The sequence below is a fragment of the Macrosteles quadrilineatus genome, unplaced genomic scaffold, assembly GCF_028750875.1.
Source record: "Macrosteles quadrilineatus isolate MER2022 unplaced genomic scaffold, UCM_ALF_1.0 Scaffold_1__1_contigs__length_201487025, whole genome shotgun sequence".
Taxonomy (NCBI): domain Eukaryota; kingdom Metazoa; phylum Arthropoda; class Insecta; order Hemiptera; family Cicadellidae; genus Macrosteles; species Macrosteles quadrilineatus.
In genome coordinates, this window is record NW_026542594.1 from 80,651,194 (window position 1) to 80,671,052 (window position 19,859).

Here is a 19,859-nt window from a genome sequence, read left to right on the forward strand (position 1 = left end):
CTGTTACTACAGAGTTTTTATTATTCTTTTCCACTCTTACATAAGAGAAGGCAGGTTATTTCCCAGCCACAGTCGAAACTTTTGGAATGTACATGATAGGAAACGATGTTTGAAAGCACCATCAGTCGGAGGAAGACAAGAGATATTAGGCTTGATGGAGACCATCGATTTAAAAATTGACTTCTACCTGTATAGATTGAAGTTGAAGTGCACGATACCTCTCTCGCTGAAGCCCATATCAAATCAAGATGTACGTTTTCCCTACCTTTTGTATTTGGGTGGTGTTGGAGAGGGGGCGTGAAAGACAGATGATGCATTTTGGGCCACTGAGGAATTCAGATACAACTTCGCATAAGCAACCTTGCTTTTCTCAAATGCTGAAGATTTTTTGTCACATCCAGTAGAATCACGTTCAAAATATCATCTAATCCTTGTTAAGATAGTTTATGGTGCCAGAAAAAGATGTCCCTTACCTCCTTTCTTAGAGAATGAGAGGATAAAAACGATTATGATGATGGTAGTCCTTTCCAAACTAAGATAGCAAGGCTGAATTGATTCAATAGTAGGCTAAGGCTACTCACTAATGTAATGTTTTATGTTAATTCCTACTTAAACATGTCAATTGTCTTGGTTTCAATTTTATGGCTGTGATTGGTTTCCAGTGTCATATAGACACTCTTATATGCCTAAACATGGTTATAACACCATATTTTCCTATTACAATAGTCTAGCTAGATCATCAAGTGTGAGGAAGCTGGTTAGGCAGCCCACAAAGTATATTTTTTCTATAGTGTATCTGTGCTATTTTTAGACTCCCATCACTTACCTTAGCTACATGATAGTGAATATACCAACCAATTAGTTGACTTTGTAAGGTGATAAACTGAAATATTAAGTAGTCAACAGCTGTCGCAAGACTTCAAATTCCTTGCTCAACACTAGATTTTAATTTTCTTAAATTTTAATTAAATTTATTTTTTTATACTGACGGTTAATTTGCTTTAAAATCTGAACGGAAGGAGGTTATCTAGTAAAGTCATATATATTATTGAAGGGAATTTAATTCTCTACAACCCTATGCCCAGCATTTATTTTTTGGGTGCATAGTTTGAGAGGCAACTTGTCAAAAAGAACAACAAACATGAGAAAAAAAATGTATTTTTCCAAATTTACAAACTTTGGATGGCAAATAACACAAAAACTATAGAAGATATAAAAAAATGGTAAATTACAAACTTGCTGGAAATTTAATAACCTTTCATTTTGTGTATTAGCATAATTTCGCTTGGACGCATGGTTTCCGAGATATTAGCAAAAAACCGAAAAATGGTACCTTCAAGCCCCCCCCTCCCCCACAGCACAAGGGCTAGAGGCGGGGACTTTTGGTATGTTAACCTCCTAACTATACTAAACAAAGTTACGAAGTCAGAAATTGTGTTCCAAACATTTCCCTCTATACCCTTTTTTTAGCATTCGTTGCCTGGACGTCGTTTTCTAAGCGGCTGAACTATAGTAGTTGTGATAATTTAGGTAGTTAGGATATTGCCCTATTCTTTTAACACACAAACATATGTTTTAGGACTGACTTGATTGGAACAAACTGAAATGTTGCTACATAGTAGAATCTAGTAACACATGTTAAGTGAATGAAGGTAATCATAATTTTTAACTTATAGCTCAGAGGCTAAAAAACACAGATTTTTATATGTAGAGAAATTGTAAACTTTTATCTATTTTATTTTATTTTATCAATATTCAATTTAACTATTCATACTGTAAGAATTGATTGTGTACAATACAACTGTGTGTGATTCACATGTTACAAATTTTTAACTATACACACAAGTTACAGTAACTCATAAAACTAATAATATATTCAATAAAATTGTGTTCCAGAACAATTTAAGACTATTGCCCTAGTAAGTCACAACTAAATTGCAAGACAACACATAAAGCCTATATATACAATCTTACCAACAACGATCCTGCAATGAGTATCTTTTAGGCGAGGATTTTCAGGATCAACTATCCAAGTGCTCCTTTTAAGCTCTTCATATACAATCCAGAAATCTTGTAACAATTCTACTAGTTTTTCAAAAGAAGTCATTATTTCTAAAACAGTCCTTGCCTGAAAATTATAGAATACATTTTTATTGGTGTTACTTATAAAAGGTGTTCACTATTTTTTTCTTTTTTGCTGGTACTAATGAAACCAATAGGTCAAACTTTTGAGAATCGTTTAAGTTTTACGTTACAAATCACACGTTACACTATTTAAATTTCATTGGTTTACTTCCTAATATTATTTCAGAGTTAGTTTTTCTTAGACATCCAATTCCTCTGATTTAGAGATTGTTAGAGATTGTATTTTTTAAACTTGGGGCTAGCTGGTAAAAAAAAATCAGTTTTGTAACAATGAACCTGTGTTAATGTCTAAAATAATGTTATTTGCTTTTGCAATGAGTTAGATTTCGGGTTATAGAAAAACTGAAAGGAAAGTTATTGGACAAAATAGCATTTTCCAATAACACAAACAAAGTTAATATTTTCCATCAATTTGATATTGTTCCCATTTATTACTGGGTTATAAGTAATCACTAGTTTTTTTGCTATTCTGATTATTTTGAAGAGAAATTTATCGTGAGTAGTAACAGAAAGTAGCTAGTTAGAATTAACTTACTCATACCTTCGGCCATTGCCCAATCAAACAAGTATTTTTTTTAAGTGTAGATAATTTTTTTAAGTGTAGTGATAAAAAGAAAACAGCGTTTTAAATGTGACAATTAATTGCATTAAGCAACCAGCAACTCTTAAAACTATCTCAATGGTATTACATATTATTAATATTTAAAAATACCCCCGCCACAGCAAACCTGCAACTAAGCAAAATTTCATATACCTGGCTGGATTTCTACTAAAATATTCCCTTAAAACTGTCAAAATTTCCTATTTAAATAACATTAGGTTTGCTGGCACAGGGAAGATATTGAGGTATTTTTTTTTTTATTGAAATGTTGATGCCTTAGCCCAAGTTGACAGAGTTAAACAACGTTTAACAAAGTTGAGAACCGATGAGAAGTTTAACGAACTATGGGAGAAAGTGAAGAAACGAGGGGCAGATATGGATTTACTCCCGGTCACTCTTCCACGTGTTCGAGCGCCTCCAAAACGACTAGAACAGAAAAGTGATGCTTCCCCACCAGTGACGTTCTCCGGTCCAGAGACTTATTTGAGGAAACAGTACTTCGACGTTTTGGACAACTTAAAGTCAGACATTGATTATAGATTTCAACATCCCGGAGTCAAAATATACAGAGACATTGAAACTGTTTTAATGAAAGCAGTAAACGGGAAGACAGAAGAAGTAAAAATTGAAGTGGACAATATATGTGACCATTTTAAAACTGACTTGGACAAGAAAAAGCTTACAAGCCAATTAAAGAGTCTACAAGATTTACCAAAAAAGAAGGAAGTGAAAAGTGTACGTGATTTAGTTGTGACTTTAAATAGTGAGCCTCAAGAAAACAAACAATTTTTGTCTGAAGTAGTAAAGGTTGTCAAGTTACTGCTTGTCTTACCAGCGTCTGCAGCAACTGCAGAAAGAACCTTTTCTTGTCTTCGTCGCTTGAAAACGTGGCTGCGTTCCACGATGACGCAGAAGAGATTGAACCATCTTGCAATCTTATCCGTCCATAGGGACATTGCTAAATCTATTGATGATAAGCACATTGCAAGAATGTTTGTCAATAGAGTTGAAAGTCGCTGTGCAGTTTTCGGGAATTTCAAAGACTGAAGTTCAAGTTAGGGCCTACTGAAGTTTCATCAGCAGAAGTTTAAAAATCTAGTTAACTTGTAGTAGGCTAATATCTTGAGATTCTCGTGTGGGATTTTACTTATTTTAGCAATAATTCATCAAAAAGGTTTTGTATTTCTTAGTAATTTTATGTTGTGCCAATACAATGTTTGTAATGTTTTTTGTGTAAACCATTATTTATCCCCAGTGGACACACTTACTTGGTTATACCATACCGTCTTACTTTTGTGATTAACTATAATCAAGCAGCCAATTTTAATTTAACTTATTATTAATTCAGTTTTGAGGGGGAGGGGCAGAGCCTGCTGAAATTACGCGAACACATAAATCCCTAGGGCCTAGAGCTTGTAAACATGGATTGAAACATTAGATATCTTTGGAATACTCTGAGAGTGAGAAGCAAAACATAACTTTCAGTAATGTTGCATCGAAATTTACCGTTACTGAGTGATTCATAAATGTAATTGTAAAATTTACTCTTCTCTGTCGTCTGCAGCAACTCATTGCTGGCAGCTTTAGTAAAATCTGGGCACCAGTACTTCATTTTATGTTTGTTTGAGATGTATGTGTATTATTTATTATAATGTTTTTACAATGAACAGAGTAGCGTCTTTGTTAAATTGTAAATTTTCTTTGTTACTGCTTGAAGAAAAATGTTCTTCAGGTAGCCTAAAAACACGTTTTAAGGCTTTTATTTTTCAAAATTTTTCCGGGGGTATTCCATACCCCCCAGACCCCCCGGATGTGGACCTCCACCATAGGTTTCTGACCCCCTAACAAAATTTTGCTTCCGCCGCCCCTGCTCTACAAAATGGTTAGGAAAGAAATTTAGAAATTTAGTGTCTTTGGGTTCAAAAATGGGAAAACCCAATTTTTACCCCATAAAACCCGGTTGCCATTGTCTGATCATGCTGGTTTGCGAACTTGTTCAAATAAACGTAGATTTACACTTTTGTACCAAATTTCATCAAAATCTGATTATTTTTGCTTGAGTTATCTCGCTAATGAACACACACACATATATATATGAATTTGAACGGAGGGTGTTTTTGACCTCTACGGACCTCAAAACAAAAAAGAAAATCGCTCCTGGGTCTAGGTCTTACCATGAGACCCACGGTAATAGCTTATTCCCAATATGGGAAATTCGCTAAAAATGCTCATACCTCAAACAATTCAGTGGCAGTTTGCAAACATACAATCCCTCCTAAAAAGCTGATTCGTATTTGATAGATAACGTATATAATTAAACTGAAGGCGGGTTTTCCTAGCTGCCGAATAGTGAATGTTGTGCGAGTTTTACAGGGTGCAACCCTCTAAAACACTGAGGTCCGTCAATGAGGAAGGTTGTCTTATCTTCAGTGAGCTTTCTTATCTGATTACCAGCTTTGGTTTGCCCAGCTAGCCTGACTACTTAACTATCCCATATTCTTTTGCATTACTTGTTAACTTTTTGCTTTTTTTGAGCGGAGCTCATTGTGATCGGGCCTTAATTTTTAAATCGCATCACGCAATAATAGTTGATCATATTTTAGCCATATTAGGTACAAGTTTTTAATAAAACACAAAATAACCTTCCACAAAGCAACATCTGGTATCCATGACAACTAACTTATACAGAACACATGTGATACTAAAATGAACTATTCTCACAAATTATATTTCAACAGCCATTTTGAATCTTTGAACGGCTGCCATTTTTTAACAAGCTGTTATTTTGAGCTCAAATTTGTGGCATTGTATTCTACAAATAAGGAATTTAAATGTGATGTGCATATCAACCTATGCTCATGTTTATGATTTTCTTCCGACTTCTAGCGGGCGCTCCACAGTACAATTTTTGCAAATTCAAGTAATCTTTGAACAGCTGTCATATTTGACTCCATTGTCCGTTTGAGTTATTGTTTGTGGCATTGTGTTTTACTAACAGAGACCATTAATTTGATACCAAACTCGACCTATGCTGATATGTTTAAGGATTTCGTATTTTATAAATATTTTATGTACCTACATAGCTATGGAAATACAAGATATAAACTATACTTATATAAGCATACTTAGCCTTCTTTCACACTAGCGCGGTGCGGCACCGTCCCGCACCGTCGATGCGGGGCGACCCGCAAGGCCCTTTCACACTAGCTGCCCGGATCCGGGCGTTTCCAGGCTGAAACTTTGTGATTTTTGGATGCATTTCATTCAAATAAATAAAAGTAAGGTGGTTATGCTACTTGTTGTATCCGAAAATAAAATACAGTGCCCCCTTGCTAAATAACCTAATTGGATTGATGCCGTGTGTGTAAAAATGTCAATTCCTCGTGTTTTTAAAAGTTATGGTGACAGCTGTGGGATGAATCTCGCACTTCAAACATGATCTCAAATATGTAATGACTCACTTTCTACTCTTGTTATGAAATATACTATAACATCTGGGACCATTTTTTTTATTTCAGTGCACTATAGGAAATAAAGTAATTCTGTAGTTGATATATGGTTGATACATGGTTGATATTTTTATGCACATATTTGTAGGTGGTTTTAGCTTAAACAACAATTCATTTCCTTCCATATATTTAGAAGAACATGTAAGTGGTCGTTAAGCTAAATGTTTTTATATTAAATAAATCAGACATGAGTAGTGGTGAACTAGCGGTTTTACCCCACTTTAGGCGTTTTTCCCCATAAGAATAACATGGGGATCATTTTTTGGCCACCAATTCCAAAAATAATAAAGTTGTACAATGGTATTTAACATTTATATAGGAGTATAGGCCGTGGGCAGGATTTTTAGGATTGGTGGCCAAAAAACGCCCACCATGTTATTCTTATGGGGAAAACGTGCCTAAAGTGCCGTCATACCCTTATAGTGCCACTACTCTACATTTAAACTTGTAAGGGTCAATTGTAAGAAATAGCTTTTTTAGCTTAATATTGAATTTATTTATGGGGAATAAGTAAGAAATAAGGTTTGACAAGTATATAGGGATATTTAGGCAAAGATAAGAATTTTTGGTTTTGGTGGCCAAAAAATGATCCCCATGTTATTCTTATGGGGAAAAAACGCCCCAAGTGAGGTAAAACCGTTAGTTCGCCACTACTGACATGTTTAATAAAATCGTTTGTAAAAATTTAAACATGCAAATGAAAGATGGTTTGCTGCAGTTGGGGTCTCGTCATACACGCTGACCTTCAAACTAAACCAAAATATAAAGCTTGACCAAACTAATAATCTCTATATAAATTTCAACCTCAATACCAAGAACAGCAAACTTGCCTATTAACAAGAGTACAACAAAATCAACCACACTCAACCACTGATATGCATAGACAGCCAAAACTACTGATTTATGTGCGGGCAAAACCAGCCCGTCCCGCGCAAGTGTGAAAGCGTACATAAGAACCCATGATCTAAAAACTATTCTTGCGGATTCGACCCGCATTGGAAGTTTAGGTTCGTGCGGGTGATTTTTCAACCCGGACGGAGGTTTAGGTCTGTCCGGGTCAACCCGCACTGGTGTGAAAGCTCCCATATGATTCAATAGTCTAAACAGTTTCGTCCGGTGCAGGACGGTCCCGCACCGCGCTGGTGTGAAAGAAGGCTTATATGGCATTTTATGTTTGTCTAGTCCAGAAAATATGTACAGACAATTTAGAAACACCCTGTATGAATGTAATTGTTTTATTACATTCATACAGGGTGTTCAAGAATTGAGAATCGCTACATTTTGGTATCAACACATCACTAAAATTGTTGAAAAATCCAGTCTCGAAAAATTTGGCATTAGTCTGAAAAAGTCTGGAATTAGTTTTGAATTTTTAAATGGAAATTAACTAGACACCATAAATTTTAACTTTTTATGTGGTGCAAAATAACGTCCTACCATTGCCAAAAAGGTATTGGAGCTCTCAATAGACAAAGTCAAGTTCTTGACTTTGTCTGTGAGAAGGCCTGAGTTATATGCTACAAACCAGCAATTAATTTAGAGACTCATCAGGCAGGTCCAACCGTGGGTGGAACGGCGGCACGGTGAGGTTGACTATTACCTCACGCAGTTCTTGTCAGATCACGGCTATTTTCAGTCGTACCTGCACTTGATGGCCAAAACGAATTCACCTGACTGCATTTACTGCTCATGCATTCCCGACGACGCGGAACACACTTTTTTCCGCTGTCCACAATGGGATATGCTTTGCCAGGAGGCTATTCAACATCTTGGGGTGCTGTCGACTGAATCGATCTGTGAGACCTTGCTGAAGGGTGAGGACAACTTGGACTGCTGGTCGCACTTTGTCCGGAATGTCCTTCAAGCTAAAAAGAACGATCTAGATCGGAACATAGTCTAGATTTGATAAGAAATAAACGGCTAGACACGGCGTAAGCCCCTCGGGCGTAGGCAAACTCGGCCTAGTTCTGATGAAGTGCGACAAGTGTTCCCAGGCTAGTGTCCGAAGAGTAGAGGAGGTTTTTAGTGGGTAGTCTCTGGGCCTTAAGCCCGTCGGAGTCCCACACTACAGGCTAGCCACCTGTGTGCATAAATGCATTTTCCCACCTCTCCCTAAAAAAAAAAAAAATTATTTCTTCTCTGACTTTTCTTTGTTGATGTTCATGTTCCGCTTTTTCTTTTGTATTATGGAATCAATCATTTGAGGTTTGTAACCGTTTACTCTGGCAATATGCTTGATAGTGAAGTATTCCTTGTTGTAAGCTTCTTGGCTCAAAGGGCATGATAATAGTCTAAGGTTAGTGATAATAGGACCATGGAGTTATATGCTGCGAGTTTGTGTGACCAAGGGTGGTTTGATGTTTTATGAATTGTGTGGTCTGTTGCAGTTGGTTTTCGGTATATTTCAAAGTCAAAATTGTTGTTTAATTTCTTAATTGTAATATCTAGAAAATTGGTTGAATCGTTTTCTTCTAATTCTAAAGTGAACTTTAGGTTGCTATGGATGCTATTGAGTTGAGATAATATTGACTGAGCCTGTCTGCTATTACCATCTACAATGGCGAAAATGTCATCAACATATCGGTGGTAAGTTGATATTTTAGCTGATATTTTTCGGTTGTGAGTATATGTGCATTTTCAATGTGATTGAGGAAAATGTCAGCTATGAGGCCTGATAATGGATTGCCCATTGCTAGTCCTTCTTTCTGAATGTAAAATTTGTTCTCAAATTCGAAATAGTTCTGGTGTAGGACCAACTTTAATAGATCCGTGATTTCATCAATCTCTTTTATGTTTAATTTATTTTGTTGTTTCAAATTGTTATGAATGATTGTTATGGTCTCATCAATTGGTATGTTGGTGTACAAATTTTGTATGTCGAAAGAGACCATTATTTGAGTGTCTCTGATGTTCATGTCCTTGATTTTGTTGATGAGGTCTGATGTGTTCTTCAAACTAATATTGTTTACCAATTTTATTTCTTGAGAGATCTTATCATGTAAAAGCTTAGATAAGTTGTAAGCTGGGGCATTGATGAAGTTGACTAAAGGTCTGATTGGATCATTTAGTTTGTGGATCTTTGGTAAACCTCTTAGTTTTGGAGCTGTTGGTTTTGTTGTATTGGTTTGAATTTTTTGTTCCTTGTTTAGGAAAGAAGACTTGTTAATAGCATTTCGGATGGCTTTGTTATATTTGTCAGTTGGGTCACTGGGGATTTAAATTCATCAAAGAGAGGTAAAACTTTATCTTTATATATGTCCTTGTTCATGATGATTGTAGTGTTACCTTTGTCGGCTTTAACAACATTACATTGTTGTCATTCAATTTCTTTTTAAGAGTCCGAGCGACATTTATTTAATCGTTGGACTGTTTATTTTGTTTATTTAAATCTAGATGTCGTTTGATTTTGTCATGAGCTAAGAATCTAGTTTCATTTAGTTTTGCTTTGGGTAGACATCTTAATGCAACCTCTGTGTCAATAAGTAAAGGTGTGCAGTCCTTGTGTGGTAGGTTATGTTTCAGGCCTTTATCTAAGAGTTCTATTTCATTTAATAACTAATAATTTATAAATAAAAAACTTATTTAAAACAAAACGTTTTTAAACGCACTAAAAAGTAGAAAATAATTTATAAATATGCGGAGAGTATAAATACTTGTAAGATTTAAAACGAAAAACGTGGGGTGCATGCAATTGATAATTTACAATTACCTTCACCTATTGAACTAATGTATTATTATCAATTGCATGCACCCAACGTTTTTCGTTTTAAATCTTACAAGTATTTATACTGTCCGCATATTCATAAATTATTTTCTACTTTTTAGTTTTTAATGTGTATGGATGTTAAATCTATTTCAAGCATCCATATCAGATTAAGCCAGAGGCATGTGGGAAATCTAAGGTTTATTTGAGTTTCTTTTCATATAATTATGTATTAGATTGAATGTATGGCCTACCTACTAACTATAAATATATCAATCTATTTAATTTATTGTTTATTTTATAGAATAACAAATGACATTATCAACAAACACCTTTATGTCTGCAATCAGATTGTTTATCTTTATTTTGAAATGTTTGTTTGTATAAAGAATCTCTTGGGAGCATAACCTGTACCTCTTAACCTCTGCTATTTGAACTGTCAAATTTAAGTATTTACAGCTGACTTCAATTAATTGATATATTTACATTCTTTCAAAATGTAAACATGGAAAATTTGGAAGCCCATGGGGCGTAGCCCAAGGGAAATATGAAAATTAAATTATATAATATTGCATTGTCATCCATTTGTGAGCTATGTTTCAAATTTAAAGTCTCTAGCTCATCGGGAAGTATCAAAATTTGCGAGTTAATAAAAACAAGCCCATGGGGCGTAGCCCAAGGGAAATATGAAAATTAAATTATATAATATTGCATTGTCATCAATTTGTGAGCTATGTTTGTTACTTACTTGAGCCAAGAATAAATATATTACTGGCCCTCCTTTATACAAATAAAAGGGAATAAAAACAAAATATTTGTATTGGGAACAGAAGAATTTAAATCTGCTTAATGAGAAAACTAGAGGAAATTGTGTTTGAGTCTTGTGGCTCACAGGGCTTTATGCAGGAGTATATAGCCGACATCTGTCTAGAATTAAACCTGATTAAAACTGACATCCCGGAACTACACATAGATAATCTTGTCTCTAAACTTGAATTGCTAATCAAAATGTTCTTTTGGACAGTGAGGAAAGTAAAAATAGACTTAATTCATCTCTACGAGGGTCTGCAATTCTGGAGTCAAAATTAATCTTGGAGAAAAAACATAGAGAACAAGACTTAGACAGATCTTTTCACCATCAAGAAATGGTAAGGGAGGAAAAGATTACTATGATGAAACAAATTAATGAGACAAAGGAGAAGCTTAGGTCTAACATAGATAGACATAACCTAATTCTGGAGGAAAACAAAACTTTGGTTCAAAGTATGTCTAAGCTTAAAGCCCTTAATGACTCATTAGAAAAACAAATTAATGAAAAAAACTCAAATCAAGCAAAGCTTGAATATAAGCTGCAGTCATTAACTAATGAGTTAGTAAGCATACAAAGCAAAAGCTGGGGTAAAGACAAATGGACCGACGATTCTGTCCTAAATGATTATTTCTCTGCTATGGAAAGTAATATGGAAAACAAAGAAATTTTATTTTTAGGCCCATCTGCTACTTCTTTAATCAAACTTGGTTCCCCAGAGACAGTATTGGAGAGTCTTAAATTAACCTCCTACCACACATGTAAATATGCATTTCTATGCGTCAGTAATAGCACTGACTGTGAAAACGATGACTCTGGCTCCCATTGGAGCTTGTTATTCTTAGACAAGACAAATAGTAAGGCTTATCATCTTGACTCTTTGAGCCCAGTAAATAATTACCCAGCTCAAAATGTGGCCAATAATTTAGGTATTGACAAAAATAGTTTCAAGGAAATGCCTAGTGTGCAACAGAAACAATCATTTGAATGCGGAATACATGTGTTGGCAAATGCTAAATATGTAGCGTATCATTACTGTGCAGGCACTGGATCAAACATTCCCTTTGAAGATTGGTACGCAAGAACACTGGCTATCAAGAAAAATAGTGAAGTAGCTTCCAGTAAACAGCTTAAGCCGGCACCTCATATCAACAGTAAACAAACTATCCCATGTAATAGAAAAAATTTGTTCATCAGGAGAAAATTAGACACAACAAAGGAAGAAATGTCCATAAACTCGCTAGTTGAACAATAACAACAAAAAATAGGTTTGAAGTCCTGGACAAAATAACTGAAGAGGAGAGCAACAAAGAAACTTTGAATATACCTAGTACTTTACATGTGTCCCATAACAGCTCTACTAAGCCGCTTAATAAGAATCCCAAAAAAAAAAAACAGCTCAATAAATGCTCCCAAAAAGCAGCCAGACAACCAAAAGAGAATTATGATTACAAGTGACAGTCACGGGAAAGATTTGGCTTACTTCCTGGATCAAGCAAGTGACAGCAGTTACAATATTACAAACCATTGCCAGCCTGGAGCTCCATTAGAGTTTATAACTGAGCCCATCAGACAATAAGCGATGGTAAAAAAATTAACTACCAATGACTTTGCTATCTTGATTGGAGGGACAAATAACATTACAAAGCAATCTCTCCTAGAGACGGTCACTCCTTCAACTCCATTAAACTCATCAATGCATTGTGACAGCCCATGTGATCTCAACTCTTCTTCTGTAAGTGACAATGTACCATTTTCAGGATTTAGCACCCCTAAAATAAGTGAAACAAATCCTTTGCTAGAAGTTATATCCAAACTTGAAAACAAAAATATCAAGGCATGTAGTGGTAAATCTGAGCAGTCCAATAAATCAAGATATTTTTTACGGAAAAAAAACAGTTGTTTCAATAATAAAGTAGCTAACAAAAGTCTGAGCAAATCAACATGTATAAGTGTTAACAATAATTGTCTTTTGGCACAGAGTGACAATGAAGTTCACACCTTTAAAATATTACAGGTCAATATTCAATGTATTCGCAATAAGGTTTTAGAGCTTGAGCATTTTAGTAATAGTCATGGTATTGATGTTATTTGTGTCTCTGAACATTGGCTCACTGAAAATTTAATTGATATTTTTACTCCTAAAGGTTATATTGCTGCTGATTTAATGTGTAGAAAGCAGAGAAAAAATGGAGGAGCAGGGATTTTTGTACGTAATGGTTTGAATTTCTTAAAAATTGATCTCGGTAAATTTTGTCTGGAACTACATTGTGAATTTAGCTGCATAAGATTAGATAATATTGATTTAATAGTTATTAGTTTATATAGATCTCCTAATGGTGATGTAAATATCTTCTTTGAAAACTTTGAAGCGGTTGTGATAAGTCTGCAGAAATATAAGTCAAAACTTGCAATTTGTGGTGATTTTAATATTGATTTTAACAGCTTGAATTTGCATGAGGTTATTGTTTTTAAAAATATCCTAAGGTCACTAAATTTGGTCTGCTCTAATAAATTGCCTACGCGCTTAAATGCTTGCCTTGATAATGTAATTGTTAATTTTTCAAGTGATAGTTACTCTACAGAAGTTGTACCAGGTTGTTTTGCTGATCATGATCCATTAATTTTTAAGTACTTTCATGTTCCTACAGCCACTAAGCCCAAAGATAAAGGAAATTATGTATTCATTAGACGGCATAAAGAAGAATTTGTAGAGATGTTTGTAAATAATTTGGAGCAATTAGACTTTAATTTTATTACTGATAGTTGTCTCAAAGATTCTAATATTTTTTTATATTTTTACGTCATTTTTTACTAAATATGTTAGTCTATGGTATGAATGTTCTCCGCTTGTAAAAAAATGTTCAAGGAATGTCAAAGGCAAAAACAAAATAAGTTGGTACACTTGTGAGTTAAATGAAATCAGAGAAAGGATGCTTACATTGAATACGGTGTACAAAAACTTGACTAGGTGTGGGTCTGAGCTTGCCAACAATGGTTACACTGCTTACCTTCAATGCAAAAAGCTGTATAGAAGGAAATTATCTATTGCAAAGAAAAGTGCTTGCGAAAAATACATTGAATTAGCCCCTAATAAATGTAAAGCAGCGTGGGATATCATATCTCTTGAAAGTGCTCCCACAAAAACACAGGACATTCCACTGAATCCCAATGACTTGAATGATTTTTTTATTGACTCAGTAAAAGATTTGGGTAGTAAAATTAAGCCTGTGGGCCGTTCACCTGATGAATATCTGCATGCTCAAACAAAGTGTCAATCTACTTTTCAATGGAGTAAAATAACACCTGAACAAATAGTTGCCATTGTTTCCAAATTTTCAAACTCCAAAAGCATGGACTGTTATTGGTTATCCAACTACATTGTCAAGAAAACCATTCACCTTATATGTAAACCTCTTGCGTTCATATACAATAAATGCTTAGAATCTGGTTATTTTCCTGAATCACTACAAATTTCAAAAGTAATTCCAGTTTTCATAAAGGGTGAAAAACATTTGGCACAGAATTATCGTCCAATATCAATTGTACAAATTTTTTCCAAAATATTAGAATCCTTAATTTATGTTAAACTAAATCATTATTTTGAAAGCCATAATCTTATTACAAGTAGCCAATTTGGATTCAGGAAAGGCAAAAATACAACAACTGCAGTTCTGAAAATTTGTAAATGAAACCTTTGACGCCTTCGGAATGAAAAATTCTGTCATGCTCTCTCTTTGTGATCTAAGCAAAGCATTTGACTGCATTCCATTTGAAATTTTATTAATGAAACTAAAATTTTATGGAAGTAGTGGTGAACCTTTGAAATTAATTGAGTCTTACTTGACCAATCGGAAGCAGTTTGTGTCAGTCAAAAACAATAATTCAGTTTTGAGAGATGTAGGGATAGGTGTTCCGCAAGGCTCAGTTCTAGGACCATTTTTCTTTATCATTGCAATTAATGACCTGCCAGCAAATGTTGTGTCAAACTCTGTTATTTGCTATGCAGATGACACAACAATTCTCTGTAGACATAGAAAAATTGAAATTTTAAACACCCTGGCAGAGTCTTCCCTTAGTAATGCAGTTGCCTGGTTCTCAGCCAATAAACTGTTTTGTAATGAAACAAAAACTCAAACTATTACTTTAAGTTTAAACAGAGTGTCTTATGACGGGTCTTTAATAAAACACTTCTTGCTGCTACAAAGTCCAGTTGATTAAGGAAGCGTCTAGGCTAGTTAACAAGTGGGGTGGGGGACATGCAAGTCGCTCCCTTATCATGTTTGACCTCTGGTCTACAGAACTGAATTAGCCAGAACGAATTAACATAACATGTATTACAAATTATAATAATATGACATCTCCCTTTTCATATAAAAAAATAAAAACTGTCAACTTTGAACACTAGGCCTAAACAAAACTTATCTTTTGCCAGAAGCAACATATTAAAATACAAAATTAAAAATTCATCTAAACAAAGAGATCAGTTGGCTATTAGCCTACATATTACATAAGTTCAAACTATAGCAGCATTTAATATATTTATTTTTTTCATTAATGAATAAAAAAATCACAACACTAAATAAAAAACATTTTTCAATTGAAATAAAACATTGCGACTTAGCCTAATCAAAACTACAAATCAATTCTTTGTGGTGCCTTTACTACCCTACCAGATCTAGTTTTATAGGCCATGTCAGTACTTTGGTTAGGTGATGTCACTTGACGGTCACGGTTAGGTGAGGTTAGGTTTCCGACAGGTGACGGAGATGTACGAGTAGGAGAACCTATAATGGATCTAGGACTCACAGGAGATCTAGTATCAGGCAGTTTTACCGGAGAGGTTTTGACTGGTACAGGTTTAGGTTGGGAATCATCTTTGTACAAGGTTCTGTTTGGGTTTTGGCTGAGGCCAGGGAATGGACGGATATGATACCTATTTTTCACATAGGCTCTGTCTGACATGTTACTTTTAACAATATAGGACCTTGGTTCATTTCTACTTTTGATTACCTTACCATGTACCCACTGATTCTTATGCTTCATAAGAATATTTTCATTATTATTAAGAGGTCTCATAGGCCTAGATTTTCTGTCATAGTACATTTTTTGTTTTTCTTGCCTTGAAATCAAACTATTTAGAACATTCTTATAATTTAACATAGGCCTAAGTGACATTTCATTAGACGGTAGTACACCATTGATCTTTCTACTGAACAATATCTCCGCAGGAGATGGAATCGAGTTGATAATAGGAGTGTTTCTGTATTCCAACAAGGCTAGATATAAATCAGATTTATCTAACATAGATTTCTTTACAATATTTTTCACATTTTGGATTGCTCGCTCTACCATCCCGTTTGCCTGAGAAAAGTGAGGGCTTGTTAACACATGATTGAATTCCCATTGAACACTAAATTCTTTAAAAGCAAAACCAGTAAAACAAGTGTCATGAGCGGTAATTACATGTTTGGGAATGCCATGCCTACTGAAAATTGCTTTTACCTGGCTTACATGTTGGCTTGACATACTTTGCATGGTTAAAATCTCTACATACTTTGAAAAATAATCAACACACAATAAAAAAGTTTTACCATCATGAAAAAATAAGTCTAATCCTACCTTCTGCCACGGAAGTTTGGGAACTGGGTGAGGCAACAAAGGTTCTTTGAAATTACTTCTTGCATTGACAGCACAAGTTTCACATTTGCTTACAAAATCTTCTATTTGATTATTGATGTTTGGCCAATAAATCACATTCCTTGCCCTTAACTGTGTTTTTGTAACACCGAGATGAGGGTAATGGAGACGTTTCAACATTTCAGCTCTTAAGCTGACAGGAATTACAATAGCTGTACCTTTAAAAATCAAACCGTTACAAAATGTTAGTTCATCCTTGACACACCAATATTGTCTTATAGCTAGCGGTACACTCTTTCTGTGAGTAGGCCAGTCATTGCCTACAATAAACTTAACTAAACATTTCATTTCATCATCATTTTCTACCATATTTCTTAACTTATCTAAATTCACAGGACTTATGTTACAATCAATTAACCTCACATGAGCTTCAATCTGTTCATCTTCCAAGTTCAACTCACCATTGTCATTCACATTGTACGCTCGAGAGAGAGTATCTGCAATAAAAAGTTCTTTGCCTTTTTTGTACACCAAGTTTAGATTGTATTGTTGTAATTTGATCCTCATCCTTTGCAAACAAGGAGATAACAGCTCAAGATTCTTTTGGAAAACTCCAAGTAATGGTTTGTGATCAGTCTCTATTGTCACAGAAGGACAACCAAAAATGTATTGATGATAACGCTCACAAGCGAAAACTATAGCTAAAAGTTCACGCTCAATCTGTGCATAACGTCTCTGAACTTCGCTTAATGCCTTACTGGCATATGCAACTGGAAGACCGCCCTGGAGGAGAGCCGCGCCTAAACCACTTTGTGAACTGTCAACTGTCAAAACTATTGGTTTGTTAACATCAAAATATTGCAAAATAGGTCTGTTCGTTAACATTTCTTTCAACTTTTCAAAAGAGTTCTGCTGCTCATGTTGCCATGTAAAAATCGCATCTTTTTTCAAAATTGCACGGAGTGGTGCAGTGTGTTCAGCGACATTAGGCAAATGTCTACTTACATAGGTTACAAGACCTAAAAATCTTTGAAGTGACTTCTTATCACTGGGACGATCCATAGAGGTTATGGCCCGCACCTTACTGTCGTCCAGATCAATACCCTTTTGATAAAGAAATTTCCTTTATTCCTATCTTACACTTCTCTTTTTTGAGTTTAATATTTTCAACCCTTAACTTATCAAGAACGCGTCTCAAACGCAAGTCATGCTCAGACTTATCGCGACCCCAGACTATTATGTTGTCTATATAAACTTCAACACCCTCAAAACCATCAAGAAGCTGTTTCATTTTCTGTTGAAAAACTTCAGATGCGGAACACAACCCATATGGAAGTCGAAGGAATTTGAATCTCCCAAAGGGAGTGTTGAAAGTTGTAAGGTCCGAAGACTCATCGTCTAGTCGAACGTGCCAAAATCCATTTTTACTATCTAAAGTACTGAAATATCTGGCACCTGCCATTTTACTAGCAATTTCCTCAAAGGAGGGCATTTGAAAGTGTGGCCTCATTCTAGCATTATTTAACTCTCTGGGATCTAAACACAATCGTAGGTCACCATTTTGTTTGTATACAATTACCAGTGATTGAACCCATTCAGTGGGATGTTCTACCTTTTCAATAATTTTTAGCCTAACTAAGGACTCAAGTTTACTTTTAAGCTTAGGTACAATTGCTACCGGTACCTTTCTAGCAGCATGAATTACAGGTGCTACACCATTTTTGAGCACAATTTTGTATGAACCTTTCATACAACCTATACCAGACATTAAATCAGGATAATCATTCAATATATCAGTACAAGTTACACCTTTAACCTGATTACAAGTAGGCCTAGGCCTATTAGCACTTGTGTCAGAACAAGACCCTAGCCCTACTTCATTGTTTTGAAGAGAGTTTACTCTTTTTATCAAGTTTAGCTCAACAGAATCTGAGAGACCTAAAATACATGGAGCTTTAGCTTTTACCACAAAAAATTCTAAGAAGTGAGTTTCATTCTTATGAACTACATTCAAAGTGCATTTACCTGTTACGTTTAACCTCTGACCTGTATAGGAGGTTAGGTGCACATCAGTGTCGACTAGGTTGACATCTGTACCAAGAGAATTGAACACATTTTGATTAATTACATTAATTTCGGCACCTGTATCAATTTTAAATATAACAGGATGATTTTCAACCAACAACTCTGTGTTCCATTGTTTACGATTTTTTTGTAGACACACAGTGAATAGTATTCAGAGAACCAACAAACAAATCATCAATATCACTATTTACATTAATCTGATCATTTATACTATTTACATTTTTTGTTTTGCATTGATTTGCAAAGTGATTCATAATTCCACATTTACCACAACGTTTACCAAACGCAGGACATTTCCCATTAAAATTATGGTTGTAACCACACTTAAAACACTTTTTTACCGAACCACTAAACTTTTTGTAACCTGCAAACTGTGATCGCTGTTTGTCGTTGTTGAAACCTGCAGCCGACGTAGATGTAGTGGGAGGGGAACGGTTCCGATCAGCTGATGGAAATCCTCCAGCAGTCCCTTTCCGTTTACGATGGTTGCTAAGACGTATAGCATCTGACGTCATCGAGTCGCTGCCTTGTCGATTTGGTTTGCGTCTGTCGATGTCTACTTTATGTAGGCCCATGTTTGAACCTGATTCTGTGGAACATATTTCTTGTAACTGATGATTAGCCGTTCTACAAATTTCTAATGCTAAACTCAAGGTCAAATCTTTAGTCCTTAATAAACGATCTTTTAGAGTCCTGTCTTTTATTCCTAAAATCAAGCGATCTTTAATTAGACTATCAGTCAAAGTACCAAACTCACATGTACTGCTTAAATCTCTCAAATCAGTCACATAACTATCAATGTTCTAATCTTGCTTTTGTTCTCTTAAAAAGAAAACATGTCTCTCATACGTGACATTTTTGCTAGGAATAAAATAGTTAACAAATTTATCAATTACAACTTTAATGTTACTTTTATCTTCATCAGCTGAGTACGTAAAGTTATTATAGATCTTGAGTGCGCGATCGCCTATCACTGATAATAAAAGAGCAATTTGATATTCACTATTTTCTTTGTTGCTTTTACTTGCAACCATATAAATGTCAAATCTCTGTTTTAAAAATGACCAGTTCTCGGCCATGTTACCTGTCCAACTCAACTCTCAGGGAACTTTAATTGACGGTGCTGCATTTTGTACCACAATGGCGGCAGCTGGTGACGATGAAGTCGATGAGCGTCCTTCTTGACCTTGTCCATCGCCTGCCGTAATCTTTTCTTCTCCCTGTCCAGGCTTCATTTCTATCTCACTTTATTAATTATACGCACTCTAAAATACTTTTAATATCACGCAGATGAGTATAAACATAATTGTCACTGGCTGTACAAACAAAAATTTAGCCATTTTCGTACTGCGCCATGTCTTATGACGG

At 35.1% G+C, this 19,859-nt stretch overlaps 1 protein-coding gene across 5 annotated transcripts in view; it reads right to left on the reverse strand.

The window, feature by feature from the left end:
- Positions 1 to 19,859, reverse strand: part of LOC128983665 (E3 ubiquitin-protein ligase FANCL) — a 160,862-nt gene that overhangs the window by 102,262 nt on the left and 38,741 nt on the right. For 4 of the 5 annotated variants that reach the window (XM_054403044.1, XM_054403046.1, XM_054403042.1 and 1 more), the window contains one exon: positions 1,975 to 2,128. In XM_054403044.1, coding sequence (XP_054259019.1) covers positions 1,975 to 2,128 — 154 coding nt within the window. Of the gene's footprint in view, positions 1 to 1,974; positions 2,129 to 15,012; positions 16,625 to 18,855; positions 19,081 to 19,859 lie in introns of those variants that run through there. The other variant, XM_054403041.1, reaches the window with a different exon arrangement.